Source organism: Delphinus delphis, chromosome 12, assembly GCF_949987515.2.
Source record: "Delphinus delphis chromosome 12, mDelDel1.2, whole genome shotgun sequence".
In the NCBI taxonomy this organism is placed as follows: domain Eukaryota; kingdom Metazoa; phylum Chordata; class Mammalia; order Artiodactyla; family Delphinidae; genus Delphinus; species Delphinus delphis.
This window is the reverse complement of record NC_082694.2, coordinates 71,981,483-72,001,724: the sequence shown is the minus strand read 5'-3', so window position 1 is coordinate 72,001,724 and position 20,242 is coordinate 71,981,483. Positions and strand designations below refer to the sequence as shown.

The following is a 20,242-nucleotide window of genomic DNA, read 5'->3' as shown; positions in this document are numbered from 1 at the left end:
GGTTCTTCATGACATTTTTTTTCCCTTAGGAAATGTTTTTTAATATAAAATTCCTGGGTCAAAAGATACTTGAAAGTTTAAAAGATAGTTCCAAACTACACTCCAAAATCAATAAATAAATTTACATTTCCACTAACCAAGTATGAGCACCCATATCTCCAATATTAGGTTTATCAAGCTTTTCATTTTTACAAGCCTGATAGTTGTTTTAAAATAGCATCTTCCTGCTTTAATATGCTTCTCTTTTTTTTTCACTTATAAGTAAGGTAAAGAATCTTTTCAAATTTTTATTGGTTGCTTTTGCTACTTTTTTCTCCCTATAAATGTCATGCTCCTATTTTGCCAATTCTTTTATTAGGTTGTTATTCTTTTTTCTTCCTGATTTTAATATATCTTTGTATAGTAAGGAACTTGTCCTTGACATGTGTTGCAAATACAAATTTTTACCAGGTTATGTCTATTAATCTTACTTAAAGAAAGTTTCTTGTCATGTGTAATTTAAAATTTTATAAAGTCAAATTTGTTCTTATCTTTATGTTTCCTGGCTTCCGTTCATTGCCTTGAAATTAAATACTTTCTCATGTCCAAGATAATATACTGACCTTGTGAATTATCCTAACACTTTTATAGTTCCACTGACAATCTAGAATTTATTTTGGGGCTAAAGAAAAAGGTAGGAAATCAGTTTTGTTTTTTCTTATTCCCTTCATAGAGCCAGCCAGTTTTCTAACACTATTTATTAAATAATCCATCTATTATATGATATCAAATGTCATCATCATCATCATATACTCAACATCATCAGATACTAAATTCTATTTCTACACAGGCCTAAGCATGATTTCTCACTTTTGTTCTATTGTTTTGTCTATCCCTGCACAGGTACAAATACTTTATTACCACAGGTCTATTACATGTGTAAACATCTGGTAGGGAATCCTCATTACACTTTTTTCTCTAGAATTCTCCTTGCTATGCTCATATTTATTTTCTAGAGGAAACAAAGAGCCTTTTTTTAACATCTCCTCTTAAATTTGGAGGGATTATAATTATAATTATAATTGCACTTAATTTATAGATTAATTTAGAAAAGAACTCATAGCTATCCAATGTTGAGTCTTACCAGCCATTAGTTGTGAAAGGAGCTGCAGCAGTAGTGATAAACATGATGATAGCTGTCATTGTTGAGTACTGTATGCCAAGACTATTGGATGAGCTTGTTTTAATAATCACAGTAATCTTATGTGGTATCATTATCTTCATTTCATAGACGAGAAAATTAAGGCTCAAACAGGTTAAGCAACTTGTCCAAGGCCACAACCAATACACAAGTAGCTGAGATTTTAATCTGTGCAATATGACTTGAGTCTACACTCTGAATTACAGTAATTAAAAACAAGGTGTGGGGGCTTCCCTGGTGGCTCAGTGGTTGAGAGTCTGCCTGCCGATGCAGGGGACACGGGTTCGTGCCCCAGTCCGCGAAGATCCCACATGCCGCGGAGCGGCTGGGCCCGTGAGCCATGGCTGCTGAGCCTGCGCGTCCAGAGCCTGTGCTCCACAACGGGAGAGGCCACAACAGTGAGAGGCCCGCGTACCACAAAAATTAAAACAAAAACAAAAACAAAACAAAACAAGGTGTGCCTTTCACTTATTCAACTGTCCTCAAGTGACTTTTTAGCTTTCTTCTTTTAGGCCATGCAAATTAATTGTTTAAGTTAATTCCTAGGTAAACTTAGTTGCTATTTTAAATGGGACCTCTTCTTCCATTACACAGTTGACCCTTGAACAAGGCAGGGGTTAATCTGTGTATAATTTATAGTCAGGCCCTCTAGATTTGCAGGTTCTCTGCATCCACAGGTTCAACCAACCATGGACCTTGTAGTACTGTATTTACTGCTTAAGAATATCCATGTATAAGTGGACCCGTGCAGTTCAAACCCGCATTGTTCAAGGGTCAACCATATTTCTAACTTGTTATCGTTTGTATAAAAGGAAACTATTGATTTTATAACATTAACTTTGAAATTGTCTGCCTTACAGAATTCTCTTATTGGCCCTAACTGTTTTTCAGTTAATACTACAATCATATCATAGGCAAATATTTACAACTTCAGTGTGTTCATTCCAATATTTATATATCTCACATGTAACTAAATCAATTTTGCATGCCTTAGTGATGGTATATTACTCTTTCAATGTGCTACTAGATTCCATTTGTAATATTTACTTTATGACCACTGTCTAAGTGAGATTAGACTACAATTTTCTTTGTATTTCTTTCAAAGGTTTAGCATCACTCTTTTTTTGATTTCACATCTTTCCTTCTTTTTCTATGCTTTGGAAAAGTTTAACTGGCATCAAAATAATCTTATCCTTTAAGATTAAAAGAATTCACCTGTGAAACTGTTTGAATTTAGTGCTTTTTGACACTCAATTTCTTCTTCCACAACTACTGTCTATTTAGATCCTCTCTCCTCTGAAGTCAACCTTGTTAATTTATATTTTCCTAGTAAATCACCTGGATTTATTTTAAATGGTACCAAGTAATTCTCTTACTTGCATAAAAACTGCAATAATTTTGTCTCACTAAAAAGGAAAAATACAAGCAAACATATAAATCAACATTATTGTAAAACACTCCCAGCCAGGATAAATTAAATGTATAAAACTTGGAGAAAATTACAGGTATATAGTTTTTTAGGCAGGCCATGGGTTTTGGGAAAAAAAACTTTAAATAGGGCTTTAGAAGTAGTGAAGTACTGCTAGGATGTTCATACCCAAAGAATTGTAACTAAAGAGAAATAAAACTGACATTATGAACTGTTTAAAAAACTCTATTTCATGCTACAAGGTACAGAACGGTTTTCAATTAGATAGTTTATGTATTAAATATTTATGAACTATAACTGAAAAAACAACAAAACTGTGTGCAGTGCTCTTAAGTGTTACTACTCCAGCCATCTAATCTCTAAAAGTAGGCTAAATATCAAAGTAGAAAGTGACATTCAAACACTTAATGAGTACTTACTATGAGCTGGGCACTGTGTCAGAGACACAGAAATGGTGAAGACATGGTCTCTTGGTTCAAAAAACTTATTCCCTTAGCCTCTAGTTCCAACATGACACACTTATAATAAATTCACAGTTATATATTAAAACGTCAAGAAATATAAACAGCCCCACTATAATTTTGCTTCACAAGCTAGCAAATATAAAGTAGTTGAAAATCAAATATCAAACACACTTCATTATTGATACAAATGTATATAATTTTAAAACTGCTATCACTTTTCTATATTAATTTTAAATCCTGGCATTCTCAAAGTGGATATCATTTCCCTTACTACGATAAGGCTGTAAGTACAGATAGAAGTCTAAAGAGGCCCTGAAAAAAGGGTCAGTAAAAGGCAAAAAGAAGCTCCCTTTCTACACTGTTTAATGAAATGAACCTTTAATACAAGAAATTGGATTATTAAAATTTCAGAGAAGAATGAAGTATCATGGGAAAAACAATGAGCTCACTTTAAAATATCAACAGAATCCTCTGCCTTAATATTAGAATGTTAATGAATAACCAACAAAAAGTTAATATTCATATTACTGTTCTTTGAAAAAATTTTATCTATAATCACTACCGAGATATAAACAATAAGAAAGTAGGAAGTACTTTGATACAGTACAAACCTACCTGTGCACATGATTCTTCAGGTGTTTTGGCACTAACTGAATAAAGTGCTGGGAGATCTAGCCTGTGCACAGAGAATTTTTCTAGAGTGTGCAAAAGTGCTGGAGCAAGGTGAGAAGTTTGACCTGAGCCTCGTTCTCCAGACAGCAATAGTCTTGGCCTGTAAGAGGTTGGCTGATGATATGGTGACCTGCAATAAACGTAAGACATAATAATTATTTCAAAACCATACACTCTAAAGACCAAAATAAAATATTAGGAAAATATTTACATAAAAGAATGTAATGCCAAATTAATAGAACTTTTTTTTTACCTCTCTCATTTTTTTAAGTACAGCAAAGCATTTTTTAAATAATTACAGTTTTAAAATACTGATCTCTCTGGCCATATTAATACCAAGACATAAAAGTATAAAAATCCATCCTAAAAGAAAGTTCATCCTATCATACCACATATATTAACATGGAAAATGCTTCAGACAGTAAGTATGATTTAGTTATGAATTAACCCAGGTCAAATGTTAAGAATTCCACTTCTCCAACAAAGAGGTACATCTAAAGATTACTCAAAATGTAGGACTTCTGGGCTTCCCTGGTGGCACAGTGGTTGAGAGTCCGCCTGCCGATGCAGGGGGCACGGGTTCGTGCCCCGGTCCGGGAGGATCCCACATGCCGTGGAGCGGCTGGGCCCGTGAGCCACGGCCGCTGAGCCTGCGCATCTGGAGCCTGTGCTCCGCAACAGGAGAGGCCACAAAAGTGAGAGGGCCGCGTGCCGCAAAAAAAAAAAAAAAAAAAAAAATGTAGGACTTCTTTTTTTTAATGGTTAAAATGGTAAATTTTATAAATATTTTATCACAGTTTTTTTTAACATCTTTATTGGAGTATAATTGCTTTACAATGCTGTGTTAGTTTCTGCTTTATAACAAAATGAATCAGTTATACATATACATATATCCCCATATCTCTTCCCTCTTGCATCTCCCTCCCTCCCACCCTCCCTATCCCACCCCTCTAGGTGGTCACAAAGCACCGAGCTGATCTCCCCCTGTGCTATGCGGCTGCTTCCCACTAGCTATCTATTTTACATTTTACCACAGTTTTTAAAATAGGAAAAAAAAAAAGTAGGACTCCTTCAGTGGCAGCAATTTTGTTTCTAGGCCAAAAAAACTTAACTGTTCTTATCCTAATATACGATATCTAAAGCCCTACACCAGAGAAGGCAAATTTAGGATAACATATTAAAACAAACTCAATCAGTATTTTCAAGATTCTACAGCACCATTAAAAAGATAAACAAGGGGCTTCCCTGGTGGCACAGTGGTTGAGAGTCCGCCTGCCGATGCAGGGGACATGGGTTCGTGCCCCGGTCCGGGAGGATCCCACGTGCTGCGGAGCGGCTGGGCCCGTGAGCCATGGCCGCTGAGCCTGCGCGTCCGGAGCCTGTGCTCCGCAACGGGAGAGGCCACAGCAGTGGGAGGCCCGCGTAGCACAAAAAAAAAAGATAAATGAAAAAAGTTTATCTAATATCACTATAGATAATGCAGGAAATTCTAAGCAATACAATAAGAATAAAGCAAATTTAAAAATGGAACTAACGGAAAGAAATTGAACAAACACTGTTACTTGTAAAGAACATGATTATACACTAGAAAATCCAAGAGAATCAACTGATGACTGCCATAGTCCACCAGCAAAATAACAAGACTGAAGATGGAAATAGAAAAACCAAAAGATTTTCCTAAACACCATCAATAACCAATATAAAAAAGGAAGGAAGATTCTACTCACAACTGCAAAAATACAAATGATAAACAATATTAAATAATCTTAACGAGAGAGGTATGAAACTATATAGAATACATCATGAGCCTGAATATAGATGTCAATTCTTCCTATGCATTTATACCTAGCTATAGTTAACTATATACATATGGTTGGTTTATAGTATTTTATTTTATAGATTTTAAAAATGCAAATCAAAATCTCAAAAAAGATTTGAGCAGGGGGGGCGGGGGGGGGGGAGATTTAAACTTATTTGCAACATTATCTGAAAAAATAATCAAGTAAGAACATCAAGGGGACTTCCCTGGTGGTCCAGTGGCTAAGACTCTACACTCCCAATGCAGGAGGGCTGGGTTCCATCCCTGGTCAGAAACTAGATCCCACATGCCGCAACTAAGAGTTTGCATGCCACAACTAAAAGATCCCGCATGCCGCAACTAAAGATCCTGCATGCCTCAACTAAGACCCGACGCAGCCAAATAAATAAATTTTTTTTTAAATTAAAGAAAAAGAACATCAAGAAAATTTTGGATAAGTGTGCTAACATCAAGAAAATTTTAGGTAAGTGTGCTAGCTCCAATTTCAGAACATTTAAACCTGTTTTAGTAATTAGCACTTCATACACACTTCTTGTTTAATTTTCTTAACAATTCTATGAAATACATAAGTTTCCTCTTACTAAATAGATAAAGAACCCAAGGCTAAGAGGGGTTAGGTATAAGATTATACAACTGGGTGTCCATATAACTGCAAAGTCCAGGTTCTAAAACACAAAGTTAAGATGCGCCCTACTTTATACTGATACATATTACAGAACAGAATAATAGAATGAAGAATACACCAAAGAAAAGAAACACAGATCAGTGGTACATAGCAGCCCAGGAAACAAATCATAGTAATTGAAAGAATTTTATATAAGATAATAAGCATAAAAATAAATGGAACAGAGATGAATTATAACACAAGTATTGTTTTAAAATAGGGAGGGGGTTTCCCTGGTGGCGCAGTGGTTAAGAATCCGCCTGCCAATGCAGGGGACACGGGTTCGATCCCTGGTCCAGGAAGATCCCACATGCCACAGAGCAACTAAGCCTGTGTGCCACAACTACTGAGCCTGCGCTCTAGAGCCTGCAAGCCACAACTACTGAAGCCCACATGCCAGATCTCCTGAAGCCTGCGTGCCTAGAGCCTGTACTCCACAAAAAGAGAAGCCATCACAATGAGATGCCCTCGCACCGAAACGAAGAGTAGCCCCCACTTGCCGCAACTAGAGAAAGCCCGCGCACAGCAACCCAATGCAGCCAAAAACTAAATTACTTAATTAAATAAATAAATCTATAAAAAAAATAGGGAGGATTCAGATCCTCATTTCACAAAACAAAATGAATTCTAACACAGAAACAAAAAAAAACAAAAGATTCATGTTTTTTGTTTTTTTTTTTCTTTTTTTGGGGGGGTACGCGGGCCTCTCACTGTTGTGGCCTCTCCCGTTGCGGAGCACAGGTTCCGGACGCGCAGGCTCAGCGGCCATGGCTCACGGGCCCAGCCGCTCCGCGGCATGTGGGATCTTCCCGGACCGGGGCACGAACCCGTGTCCCCTGCATCAGCAGGCGGACTCTCAACCACTGCGCCACCAGGAAAGCCCTCATGTATTTTTAATTCATAAAAATCGAAAAGCTTTTGTTACTCAAAAATTACAATCTGAACCAAATGGCAAACACTCAAATGAGACAAATAATTAAATTTGCCATTAATAGGATTGGTTCTTAACGCATAAAGAGCTTATATGACAGTATTTTGACAAAAAACACCTTCTTATACAAAGAATGTAGACAATTCAAAAAGAAAATAGAAATAAATAACTTCTTAAAAAATGTTCATTCAACAATTTTAGAATGCTTCCTATGTTGAATGCCTTGGCCCGTGGTATCCAACAGTACCACTGTTATCATAGCGCTCATAACTCAGTGCATTTATTGGAAAAAGGAAGTAAATTACTATAATTCAGTGTGATTAATAAGCAGCACTCTTTAAGTACAGGGTGCTATCAGAGACTCATAAATGGCTTTCCTGAAAAAGTGTTATGAAAGCACAAACCCAACAGATTGAAGGCAGAAAGGATGAATTTCAAGAAATAAAAACAGAATGTACAAAGGACCAGAGGCTAAAAAAACCTCTTGGCCCTTTGGGGTAGAGGATATAGTTCATTACAGCCAGCTTCTTTTAAGGTTTTAGGGTAATGTAAGGGTAAAGATACCGGGGTAAAGGAGGGGAAGGGAGAAGGAGAATCAGACTGTGAAGGGCTATGAAGGGTTCTGTAAACCACGTTAAAAGTTGGAATGTACACTGAAGACAATGAGGAAGCATTAAGATGCTTAAGCAGGGGAAGTGACATAAGCATACACATGTCTTTGGATGACAACTCTAACTCAGCATGTCAGTATAGGAAAGGGTTTTGAAAGAAGGCGAAACAATAGGAAAGGTGACCAGTTAGAGGAGTTTGCTATAATAACCCAGGCATGAGATGTTAATAACAGTATAGACAAGAACAGTGTCAGAGGAGGTAGAAGGAAGAGCCTGGAATTAGACTTACTTAGTAAGAAAAATCCATAGGACTTGGTCATTTACTAGATATAGAAGGGAAGAAAGAGGAAAGAGTTGAGAATGATGTCGAATTCTAGCTGGGACAACTGAATGGATGGTAGCTCATAGGACTCATGGGAAGAGAAGGAAAGACACAAGCCAGCATATACCGAAAGATCTGTGACAACAAAGGGTGATAGGCAACTGGACAAAGTTTAAAGCTCAAGAGTGATCTAGGCTTGAGAAAGATTTGGTAGTTACTAACAAAGATGAAAAATAATGAAAATATTGAGAAACATCATTTATCTGTTAGATTGATAAATATTAGAATACCGTTATTAGCAAATAGATGATGGGAAAATTGGTATTCTCATGAATAGTGAGAATGGAAAAAAGTACAATTTTCTGAAATTAAATTTGGCAAGTATGCCAAATATATGCCAAAATGTATATCCAAGGATATTCTGCAATTCATCCCACTCCCAAAGATTCCCTTACTTCTTAGTGTTCTCTACATTTTTTCCCATAGTACTTATCTTCTAACATCTTATCTATCACACTGATTGTTTTATTGTCCGTCTCCATCTAAAATGTAAGCTGAGTAAGGGCAGGGATCCTAGTATATTTGGTTCACTGACATATTCCAATTACCTAGGACAGCATCTGGCACATGATGGGCACTTTGACAAAATATCTACATGAGTGAATGAATATATGAAAGTGCAAACGATTCAAATAAATAAGAAAATATTATTTTCATCTATCTAGTTGGCAAAGATTTTAAAAGACGAACAGTGCTCAGAAATTACAAGGGAATAGAAAAAATAACCCTCTCATATATTAGTGATGAAATGTAAATTGGTACAACCTTTCTGGAAGGTAATTTAACAATCTCTATCAGGTTTTGAAATGTATACACACTTTGACACAGCAATCAGTTTTTAAAATCTACCTTAAGGTCTGAATCAGAAAATGTTATAAAGATGTATACTTAGAAAGATGTCTATCACAGCACTGTTTATAAAAGAGGAAAACTGGAAATTTCAATTTTTATCAATAAGGTTATATAAATTATGAAACATCCAAAAAATATACTATGCAGCTATTTTAAAAGAATGACATTAAACATATACTGACATGAAATAACATTCCCAACATAGTGGGGGGGAAGCAAGTTACATTAACAACCTTACAGGAGAATATAATTTGTATAAGATAATATATGGGTCTGTCTATATGGATACAGAGAATATGGAAGTGTGGTCACCAACATGTTAACACATATTACCTTCAGGTGCTTGGGCTTTAATTTTTACTTTCTTCTTTATGCTCTTCTTTTTTATTTGAATTTTCTACAGAGTATATCGTCTTTCTAATCAGAAAAAACAAAGCTACTTTCATTTGGAAAACCTTAAAAAGTTCTGTTTCTAATCCCCTTATGGTAATATACAATAAGAAAGAAAACTTATCTTCCATCATAAGGGTTCTCTACCAGATTGATAGGCCTTAAATAGCTTGACTTCTATTTCATCTTAAATCTAAAGAAAAGGTTGCAACACTGTTTTAGGAAACTATTCCCAGAAAAAGAAACCTACCATCAAAGCCCAAACTAGTGTTACTGACACCAGCATTAAAGTCATGCTTTCTACTTGTCTAGAATCTTTTATGTATTAATCTGGCATGCTAACACATGTTGCTCAAACAAAAAAGCCAAACCAAACCAAATCAACAACAACAAAATACATGTGTAGTCCTCATTAAAGGCTTATGTTCTAAAGTAAATGCTTCTTTGGAAAGTGTGAAAAATCATATCATCCAACCTACCCTAAAAAACCCTATCTACCTATTAAGCTCAGAAATCAATTTGGAAACCACATAGTACAAGAGAAAGAATATGATCCCAGGAAACAAACAGTACCAAGTCTGCCCCCTACTAGCAGCATGATCATGGGCAATTTACTTAACTTCTTTGTATCTCAGTTTCCTCATCTATAAAATGATGATACCACAAATGCTAATGACTGTTGAGAGGCCTATATGTATTACTATATACGAAGCCCCAGCTTTATATACCTACCACATGTCTAGTTTGTAATGAGCAACAAATGCTAACTCCTATACCTTCATACTCAAAAGGACAGCAAATGTCACCATTTTTTCTGTGAAGCATTCCTGGACTTCCCTGTGGAAGCTTCTTAGTTCTGCTTTCATAACACTTTAGCCATATCACAATGTTTGTCACCCCCAAGAACAAGAACTCTTCCAGAGTAAGAACTATGTTATATCTTATTCATGCTTCGAGCACCTAGTACAATGCCTGGCACAGGGTAAAAAAAAAAAAAATGGCAGAATGAGTGAATAAATAAATAATTTATCAAAACATCTTTAAAAAACAGCTCATTCTAGGATATAGCTGTCTCACTATTAAATTAAAGTCAAAGCAATGAACTAGAAAAGCGTATGTAAAAGAGGTTAAAATTAAACCAATTCCTTGAAAAAGGCTAAGCCAACCAAAATAAGCCATACCACTGATATACATTAAATCAGTAACAGAATGTTCTTATTGAAAAATTGATAGTTTCTTAGCTCCTACTATGTATTTCAATTCAAATAACTAAAATTGTCAAAACAAACAGCACACACATGGCACACAGGCTAGCCAGGTGAAAGTCAGAAAAAAATGATTATTTGGTTTTCCCTTAGCCATTAATAAACAGATCTGTAAAATCACTGAAACAGTTTAAGAAAACTTCCCAGAGGGCATAAAAGAAAGGCTCTGGAGTGAAGAAAAAAGTTTCTAATAGAAGAGCTTGCTGTTAAAGAGTAAATTAAAGTAATTTAGTCTCATTTCAAAAACCAAAAAACAAGGAAGGGTTATCAATGCAAATAATCAAATTAACATTTCACCAAAATCTACATGGGAAAAACTTTGATTAAAGACTTAAATGTGTTCAAAATATCTCTAAAGAAAAATTACTTAAAAGTATACACAATCCAGTGTCTTCTAATAAAAGTCCTATTAGACCTACTTGACTGGAGCATTATGATTCTTTATCATGATAATTATGTAAATGCAAGTGATGACGCTGTTAGTATTTGAAAACTATTTAGTCTCTTAATTTAAAATTACATTAGCACTAAAATTGTTTACCCATTGAAGTGCACAGCAAAAGCTGCTTTAATATAGACAAAGGTAAATGTAAATAGAAAAAAACATAAAATCTAAATTAGGAAAGTGTAAACTAATGAGGTTTTGGAGAATCAGAAAGTTATTTGTTTAGTTACTGAGCAATTTCTAATTCAAAACCTCTTTAGTACCCTTAGAATCCTAAATTATCATTATGAAACTTATTACAATCAAAATATTCTAGATCATGGTAAATATTTCATTTCTGTCCACTTTAGTTCAACTAAAAAGCAATAAAATTGGGGACATGGGTTTACTTTCTGAAGGCAACCCTTCCTTCTACTCTACTTAAAAAAAAAAAAAAAAAATCCCACAATCATTTTAGGAAAAAATATCTTGAGTTGACCAATAAACCAATTTATTACCACACAAAAACATAGACACAGTAAAGTTTTCCAGAATTGTGTCCAAACAACAGAAAAACAAAGTCCTCCAGGTTACAACCATAAGTAAAAATATACTGTAATTCTAACTATGAAGTAGTAAAAATCACTCTAAATTGAAAGAAATTTCAATATAAATTGAAATCAATGATATAAATTGCTTACATTGTAAAATGAAGGTAAGGTTTATGTACAGCAGCAGCTGATGACTGTTTCTTTGGTGATCCTGAGTGACAACTGGTCTCGAAAATTGATAAAGCATTCTCATCTTCACTATCATCTAAAATCAGAGTTTCTATATCTATTTAAAAAAAAAATCACAAAGATTATGAGGCTTAAAAAGTCCTTTAATATTAGTGCCCTACCAAAGCTAAGAAAAACTGGTTTAAAAATCAAGTGGCAAAAACTAGTAAGTTATCCATCAAATAACACAGATTGTCCAAGGAAATTGACAAACTACAGTATTCTGAATAATTTATAAATGGAACCAATGTAATTCTTTCACCTTTACAGACTAGTTAAGTGTTATGAGATGCATTTTGGGAGACTACAAGAACTCTGGAAAAGAAATGGCACTCTCATAAAATACTCACCTACTTACTAAAAATTTCTAAGTTAATTTTGACCAAAACCAGTACATTTAATATAAATAAGATGGTTTAATTAATAGAGTAATTGAAGTATGGCCCAGTTCTTACAAAAGCAACAAGGAACAAATTGACCTTTATTTTTTCACATGGCACACACACACATATTTCAAGGAAAATCTAGTCTTAGTTAAGAAGGGACTCAGGAATTCAGTGGGAAAAAAACCAATCTTAAAAAATGTACTCATTCAAGTAACACTGGGTCTTAAGTTGTTGTTCGATGGACTAACGGGAACTAAAATTCCTATTGAAAGTGCCATACTTAAAAATTTATCTGGACTACAACCTAAAGTATTAATAGCCGTAATTCATACACACTTAACAAAAGCGTCAATTCATTCAATAAAAAGCAATGCTACATGTGTAGGAGAAATGGGAGGAAATTAAGATTGACAGAAATCATACCCTTCCCCCAAAAAAACAAAGAAAAAAAAATAGGCATGCTTTCTAAAATGAGATACTGAATTGTGCTGGCAGACACAGATTTCAATGGCTTTTAAAAGCCAAGTATTTAATACAACTAATATTGTAAAGGTTAATCAGAAAATAATTGAGTACCATGTGATTGATAATTTCATATATAAGGAAAGGATACTTGTCTAAGAAAAATATTAAAGACCAAAACAATCCAGAATAATATATCTAAATAATTAAAAAACAATGATTAATAATCAAAGAAAATTTGGTTTCTTTCCTCCACTGGTATGTGATGAAAAAAAATGAAACTAAAGCATACTTTATACTTATGGGGATAAAATGGTAAGAAAACACAGATAATAATGCCATAAAAAAATTCTCAAATGCAAGTAAAGAAGTTACAATCTCTCAGAAGAGAAGGTAAGATTTGTATGACCTTCTAAAGGTGACATAGTCTTTTAAAAATTAAAAAAAATTGGGAGAAGATACATATCCTCAGTTTTGAAAATCAGAGATAAGAAATGTACAATTCATGGCAGAGTAGCTGGCTCATACATAATATTTGTTCTCCTCCTCATTTGACAAATTTAAGAAATCAAGTAATCGATGTGGTATTTCATGAGATATTTCATGTGATATTTCATGAGAAAATACATATATGACAAGCAAAATTCATTGAATATCGATGATTTTTACTATATATAACAGTTTTACCATTAACATAATTCATTGGACAATTTTTTATACAGTGCAGACTACATGTTAAACAAAGAAAATGAGGATAATTTTTTTTAATTACTGTCTCTTCTAAGTTCATGGGCTTTTACTTTGATTAGCACAGGAACCTAGAGTTTTCCTGTATGTGAGTAACATTTTTAAAAGTAGCTTTCTGTTTTTATCTCAAATCCAACCAAACTACAATCTTGAGGCCAGAAGTCAAGACCTTCTATCATCAGGTTCTAATTTACTGCCCTACTAGTAATTTACACTCCATTAGCGCAGCACACTGCAGAGTGCTGTGCCAATAAAACAGTATGATGAGTTGAATCCAGAGGGACATTACAGCAACATGGTTAAGTGCATGGGCTCTGGAGTCAGGCTCCCTGAGCTTGAGCAAGACCTAGAACTTACTGAGTGACCCTATATAAGTGAACATCTTCATTTTTGATAGAGTAAGAGTACCTACCCCCAGGATTGTTATGAGGATTAACAAATGACAATTTATGTAAGGGCTTTATGATAATAAAAGAAATGTAAGCCAATAATATCATAGCCAACTTTTCTAAAGGTGGTAACACTCCTACATTAAGATAGTCAGAATGTTCCAAGAGTGAACAAACAGAACAAACATCCATTCATTCTTTTTATGGACACTGACTAGGCAACTACTGTATGCCAGACAATACGCTAGGCCTAGAATAAACAGTGGCCAGTGAAATGGATACATTTCCTATATTCATGGCAAATACAAAAGAGTAACACATAAATACCCTTATAAGAAAACTCAGAATTTATTTACTTATGCCTGTACTTGTTTCATTTTAACAATATGAAAAGGTAATTTATACTACCTTCTTTCTTGTCACTCTGGCTAATTTCAGCATGAGGAAACACTTTTTGCAAGACTGCTAGGATGTTGTTGAAGCTTCTTTCCAGCAGTGGTCTTATGATGGGGGATAGTGCATGTCCCGAAGACATGACAGCACGCTGGGAAGCAGGCACGATATTCTGCATTGCGTGGTAAAAATCTTGGGCGTTGAGCACTATTGAGGAAACATCTAGCTGCAGTTTATGACTGCTAGCATAGATCTGGGGGTAACGCCTCCGCAGGGCAATCAGGGCAGCTTCAGTGCACAGGGCCTTGATATCAGCTCCGCAATAGCCTAATGCACAAAAGGAAAAGGATAACAAAGGTAAGTCCATTTTTCCAAGTATCAACTCTATTTTGCAAATATGCACATCTTTATCTAAAATAAAATACTAAATCAATCATGTGCAATTTCACTAGCAAAATGAAAACTGACCATTTAAAGTCACCTAATAAAACTGTTTACTCATTAAAACTAAAAATGTTTTGAATATTTTAATTAACAAACACATGAACTAATGATATTAAAAGAAAACAAGTCATATATTTTGTGCCAAAACCAATTACAATGTACATCTTTCTTCAGGAAAGGTTTTAAAAAAATAGTTTTATATCAATCTTTCATCAATATTTCCAATTATTAGTTTAGTCCTCATGACATTACAGTTTTCTATAAATTTTTCTAATATTACTAATTTCCAAACACATATAATGGAGCAGTACAAAGTAGTATACATAAGCGGAAACTTCAAAATCAGAGCTATTCTACTACTAACTCTGAGTGCAACCCACAAGCAGGTTAGTATCTTATTACCCCCAAAACTATACTTTAAAGTTATGATCATCTCTGATAGTTCCAAAGGTATTACAGGGAATGAGAATCCATTAAATTTCTACATTATCTTCCTTTATATATATATATTTAGTTTAAAATGATTGATAATCTAGTTCAAAGGGCTACAAAGATATGAGGTATCATCCATTACCCATATTTAACTGATCATGTAGTTAAACAACAGATCAAGCCACCAGTGCTCTGAAATCATTTCATTCATTTGAGCGACAAATACATAGAAAAACATATGAACTCTTAGGTTTTTACCACAAATGGGAAGAAAACCTCAAACTAGTCATGGTGTTTTTTTATATCGACAATGAAACCTGCATTTGGCCACCTTTTATCAGTTACGCCAGCAGCGGGAACCACCCGAACTAATTACAGAACATTAGTCCCTAAGCTCTTCAAAGAGTGGTATCAGGTTTATTTATCTTTTTATATCTCACAATGACCTTGTAGAACACTTAAATACTGAAATTAAAATGGTGATTAGATAGGAAAACTATAAGCAGAGAAGAAATAGTACCAGACTAACTGGCAGAAAAAGAACATTAAGGAACAAAACCATATAAATCAAACTGACTCACACATCTATAATAAATTCTATCCCTATATCCCTCAGTAGGGCAAATGATCACGTTAAACAAGTCCTACACATAACAGAAAACTCCTCACCCTGCTCTCCTTTTTCCACAGCACTTACAACCTTATCATCTACCTATTATGTTTACTGTCTGCCTTCCCCAACTAGAATGTGACCTCTGTAGGAACAGGGGTATTTGTTTGTTTTGTTCGCTAAATGTATCTCAACTACCAAGAACGATGCCTGGCCTGGCATTCAGTAGATATCCAAAAAATATTTCTTGAGTGAAAGAATGAATGGAAAAGAAAAGAGTAACTCCAAGGTTATAGTTTGGAAACGTATAACTATTAGGTTACCATGTATTACAAGAAAGAAGGGGATGAATCATATCTATTAGGCTTTTCTTTTTCTAAGAAATCTAAATTCTTTTACTATTAAACCAACTTACTCACTGTAACTAAAAATTTCAATGAAAACTATCAAGTACTATATTCATAAACATTTATTCAGAGGTAGGGGAAAACTTAATATGACCTATGAGAATTTAATTCAGAAAACTATAAGCAGATTAAGCATTAACACTGCCCCATGACAGCAATCAATCTCCCAAATAATTCTTCAGAATAACCAAGTTTACCACGTCTCTCATTTTATTTTCTATTTCTCAATGAATGAACCTGACAAAAAGTATCTTTTCCTGTTCCATACACATCTGTTACATTAGTTCAACAAAATAACTGTAGAACACCAGCTCAGTTATAAACAGTTAACTAAATAATCCATTTCAGAGGAAGTAAAGAATAAACTACCGTCTTCAAAAAAATATAAACCACATTTCTTTTTCTTCTTTAAAAGTATATATACTTAGTGAACATACTACATGACCCTATTTTTAAGTGCAAAAACCTAATTAAAAAAGAGAAAACGTTCAAAAACAATGCAGAACAGAAAAAAGCCACTAAAAGGTATTTTATGTAGTAAATGTTGCCCATAACATTTATGTTTGACATAATAATACAAATAGCAATGTTTGTTCATTTTTTCTTAATTTATTAAAGATAATTTTAAAGCTTATCAACAATAATAGATTCCACTTAAAGAAGTAAATTTTCTTCACTGAGTTTAATAGATGTTTTGTATATTGACACATTTTATTAACCATATCAAAAGAATCACATTTGTTAATATCATCACCAATCTCATCGCTAAAGTCTTTTAAGTGCTGGCAAGCTGTCAGCTCACAATGACAAATATAAGTCATAGAATGCCCTTTGAGAACTGCTGTGTAGCTTATAATCCCTTTTTTGTTTTTTAAAAAATCCTAATTTTTGCTTGGAAGTTTGAATTTCATCATTAGTTATAAACTAATCCTTGAAAAAAAATAAAGAAGTAAATTTTCTCATGGATTATCATAACCAACAGACTATAAATGATAGGATTTATCTTCTTTACATTTGTTTGTGAATGAGAATTACTAGTTTATATCTGTGGTTGTCAACCTTGACTAGTCATCTGAATAAACAATGAAAATGAGTCAAAAATAGATTCCCGACAAACTTAATGAATCAGAATCACTAAGTGGTGGTTTAATATCATAAATGTGTATTTTGAGAAAACTTTACAAGTGATACTGATATACAAAAAAATTGAGAACTACTGAATTAATAATACACTTTCCTTACTAGACTCTAAAACAGAATTAAAGGTACATCATAACCATGGCTAAATAGGCTATATTAAGGGTGACCACATGTCCTGGTTTTGGCCATTTGCCTTGTCATAATTAACAGCGTATTTTTTCACTCTCAAAAGGGTCCTGGTTTAGAAAAATAGATGATATGACTATTCTAGAAATACTGAAATACAGCCTTTTGAGAGTTAAAAGTTGATGTTAAATATCAATATCCCTTCCATAAGAATTCCATAACCATACTAGTTCTACCATTACAACTCTAATAGTCTGATGAACACACATAGCTAGATACCAAAGAAAACGCATTCTGAAATACTGCTATTAAGATGGAAATTTGTCTGAAAGAATGAAAATATAAGCTATTCAAAGAGGTTATAAACTAGAGAAAGGTAATAAAATTTTATGAAGTTACTTTTTAAGTAAAATACCAAACAATGAAGGTCCACAAGCTAAGATGCCACACTGACAGATACCCTTTCATTGTTTTGGCCCTCTTAGTGAAAATGAATAGAGAAATATGATTAGATTAAAGTTCTTCATTAACCTTAAGTTCCTACTATTTGTGCACATGTTCTGGATACCAAATTATTTGAAGACTACTAAAAATCACACCTATTATGCATGCAAACCTCCAAGTACTTGGGAATTCATTTCAAGGTAAAAGTTACCAAATCCATAACCTCTAACAAGAGGTCAACTATCTTTGCAGTCGTTCATTAAGACTGCATACTCTTTTGTTAGGCATAAATTTCATTCAGCTGAACCCATACATGTTAAAACATCTTTGGGATACCTAAGTGCTAAGCTCATAATGAATTAAAAATTTATTGCTATTCCGTTCCTGTTGGAAGACCTGTATTTGCTTTTTTCTTTTTTTTTTTTTTAAAGTGAACTTAAATGAAATAAATGTCATAATCAAAATCAGAAGTCAGTTAATTATAATGGATTTTTATGTCACTCTCCAGTAAGAAAATAGAGTATATATAAGCAGATTCTAAACCAGCAACGCCACCCCCAAAAAAGGCAAGAGAACTTTTTCAGTCCTATAAAAAAGTATGTCTTAAAATTTTTTTAACTTAAGAAACAGACTAAAATCTAAAATAAATAACTTGGTAAAATGAGAAGGAGTGGCCTTTCGAAATGAAAAAGGAAACTGAGAGTCTAATATTTAAGATGAAGAATTAGAGTATATAATATTTCAGATGGTAGACAGGGTAAAAAAGTAATTTTAAAATTACTCTTAGGGAATTTCCAAAATTATTTGAAGACTTCTGCTTATTTCAGTTAAGGATCATTCTGTGACAAATTCACAGATGAATCTACAAATATTTCCCATTCTGATCTATACTGTAACACAATAATATCATAAAAGTAACAGGAAATAAAAGGGGTCAAATTTCAAAAAGGGCAAAGACTGGATTTTGTACCAAATACCACCCTCTCCCATAAAGCAGCACAAGGCTTTGCAAAGGTCAAGCCAAATTTACATGAAATGGGTTTGGCGCATGCTCTCTTATACCAGGCAAAGCTTAAACTGGAGTAGTGCTGGAGAGATTTACGTTTTCTCCTCACCAGAAGATGTCGAGGTCTTTGTGGTTCAAAAGCTGAGGTATGCTGCTTCGGAGATGGAGGTCCCTGTGGATGAAGAGGATAATTCGGATGTAGCTAACTGAATGGACTAATGTTCTATTTAAGTTTTAATTATTTGATGGTGGACCACAATGATTTTTTAACTAAGTTGTTCTTTTTGGTTTTGGTAACTTTAAAATTTTCCCAAGTAGACTGCTGACTGTTAGTGGACTTATTAGGGGGACTTCTTCATAATGCTTAAAAAAAGTTCATGGAGAGATTTTTTAATTTATATTTTTGAGAGAATGAGAGGAAAACAGACAAAAGACAGAAAAAGAATGAAGGAAAAATACCTGTGTGTATATTCAGTTGCTTAATACCACATTCATTTTTATTTCAGACCTAATTAGAGCCAAAACCCTGAATTCTAAAACCTCTGAATTCCGTCTCCTATATATGGTCATCTATGTACATAAAACACTCTCACCATATCCTTTTAGGACAGTAGTGTTCGTTCACTCTGTAGGAGATCTACTTTGTGAATAACTTATTAACTTGGAGAGTTTTACATTTGGGGAAATACTAGCAGATGTCATTAAGTATTTTCTTTGAAGACTCCTCTCACTCAACTTCTTTCTAAACCACCAGCATGAGGATGAGTCCATCATGTAATCTGTGAAGTAAAAGACTACAATCCTGCCCTATCCCTGGACCTTCACCTCTCGTTTAAGCTTATTTTTCTTAGTAAAACTTCTGAAAGGGAACAATTCCTAAAAGGAGACACTGTAGTAATACTGGAAATCCAGCACTCAATGAAAGGCATATGACCACTGAGCTTTGATAATCAAAACACCTAATGGCAGCTAAAATTCTAATTTAGAAGTGTTCAAACGTCAAGTGAAATGTTTACATTTAAAGGCAAAGCCATCTATTGCACAAAAACACAACTATACTCATTCACATTCCAAACATAAGGGGAAAGGGAGGCTGATCAGAACAAACAATGACAATCAAAAAATTCAAACAGTAGCACTTACCAACACATGTTTCAGCCAATTCACCTAAAAAAGCATCTGACAATTTTGGATTCCAGTCCCTGGTATGGATCTGTAAAATGTGTTTTCTTGCCTAAGAAGAAAAGCACAGATAAATAAAATCTTGCCTAAGGAAAAAAGTACAAATAAATAAAATATCCTCAACCCCAAAATGTATTAGATGGAACAAATTTATCAACTAACCATATCCCAGAAAAGCAACTGTTTATTTTAAAAGAAACATAAACAGCTTG

General features: G+C 34.0%; 1 protein-coding gene across 2 annotated transcripts in view; it reads right to left on the bottom strand.

The window, feature by feature from the left end:
- The window catches only part of ATAD2B (ATPase family AAA domain containing 2B), a 150,996-nt gene that overhangs the window by 65,219 nt on the left and 65,535 nt on the right, over positions 1-20,242 (bottom strand). For both annotated transcript variants that reach the window (XM_060027039.1, XM_060027040.1), the window contains exons 15-18: positions 19,992-20,082; positions 14,255-14,566; positions 11,785-11,920; positions 3,689-3,875 (exon numbers count right to left, since the gene is read on the bottom strand). In XM_060027039.1, the coding sequence (XP_059883022.1) occupies positions 3,689-3,875; positions 11,785-11,920; positions 14,255-14,566; positions 19,992-20,082 (726 nt within the window). The remainder of the gene's footprint in view (positions 1-3,688; positions 3,876-11,784; positions 11,921-14,254; positions 14,567-19,991; positions 20,083-20,242) is intronic.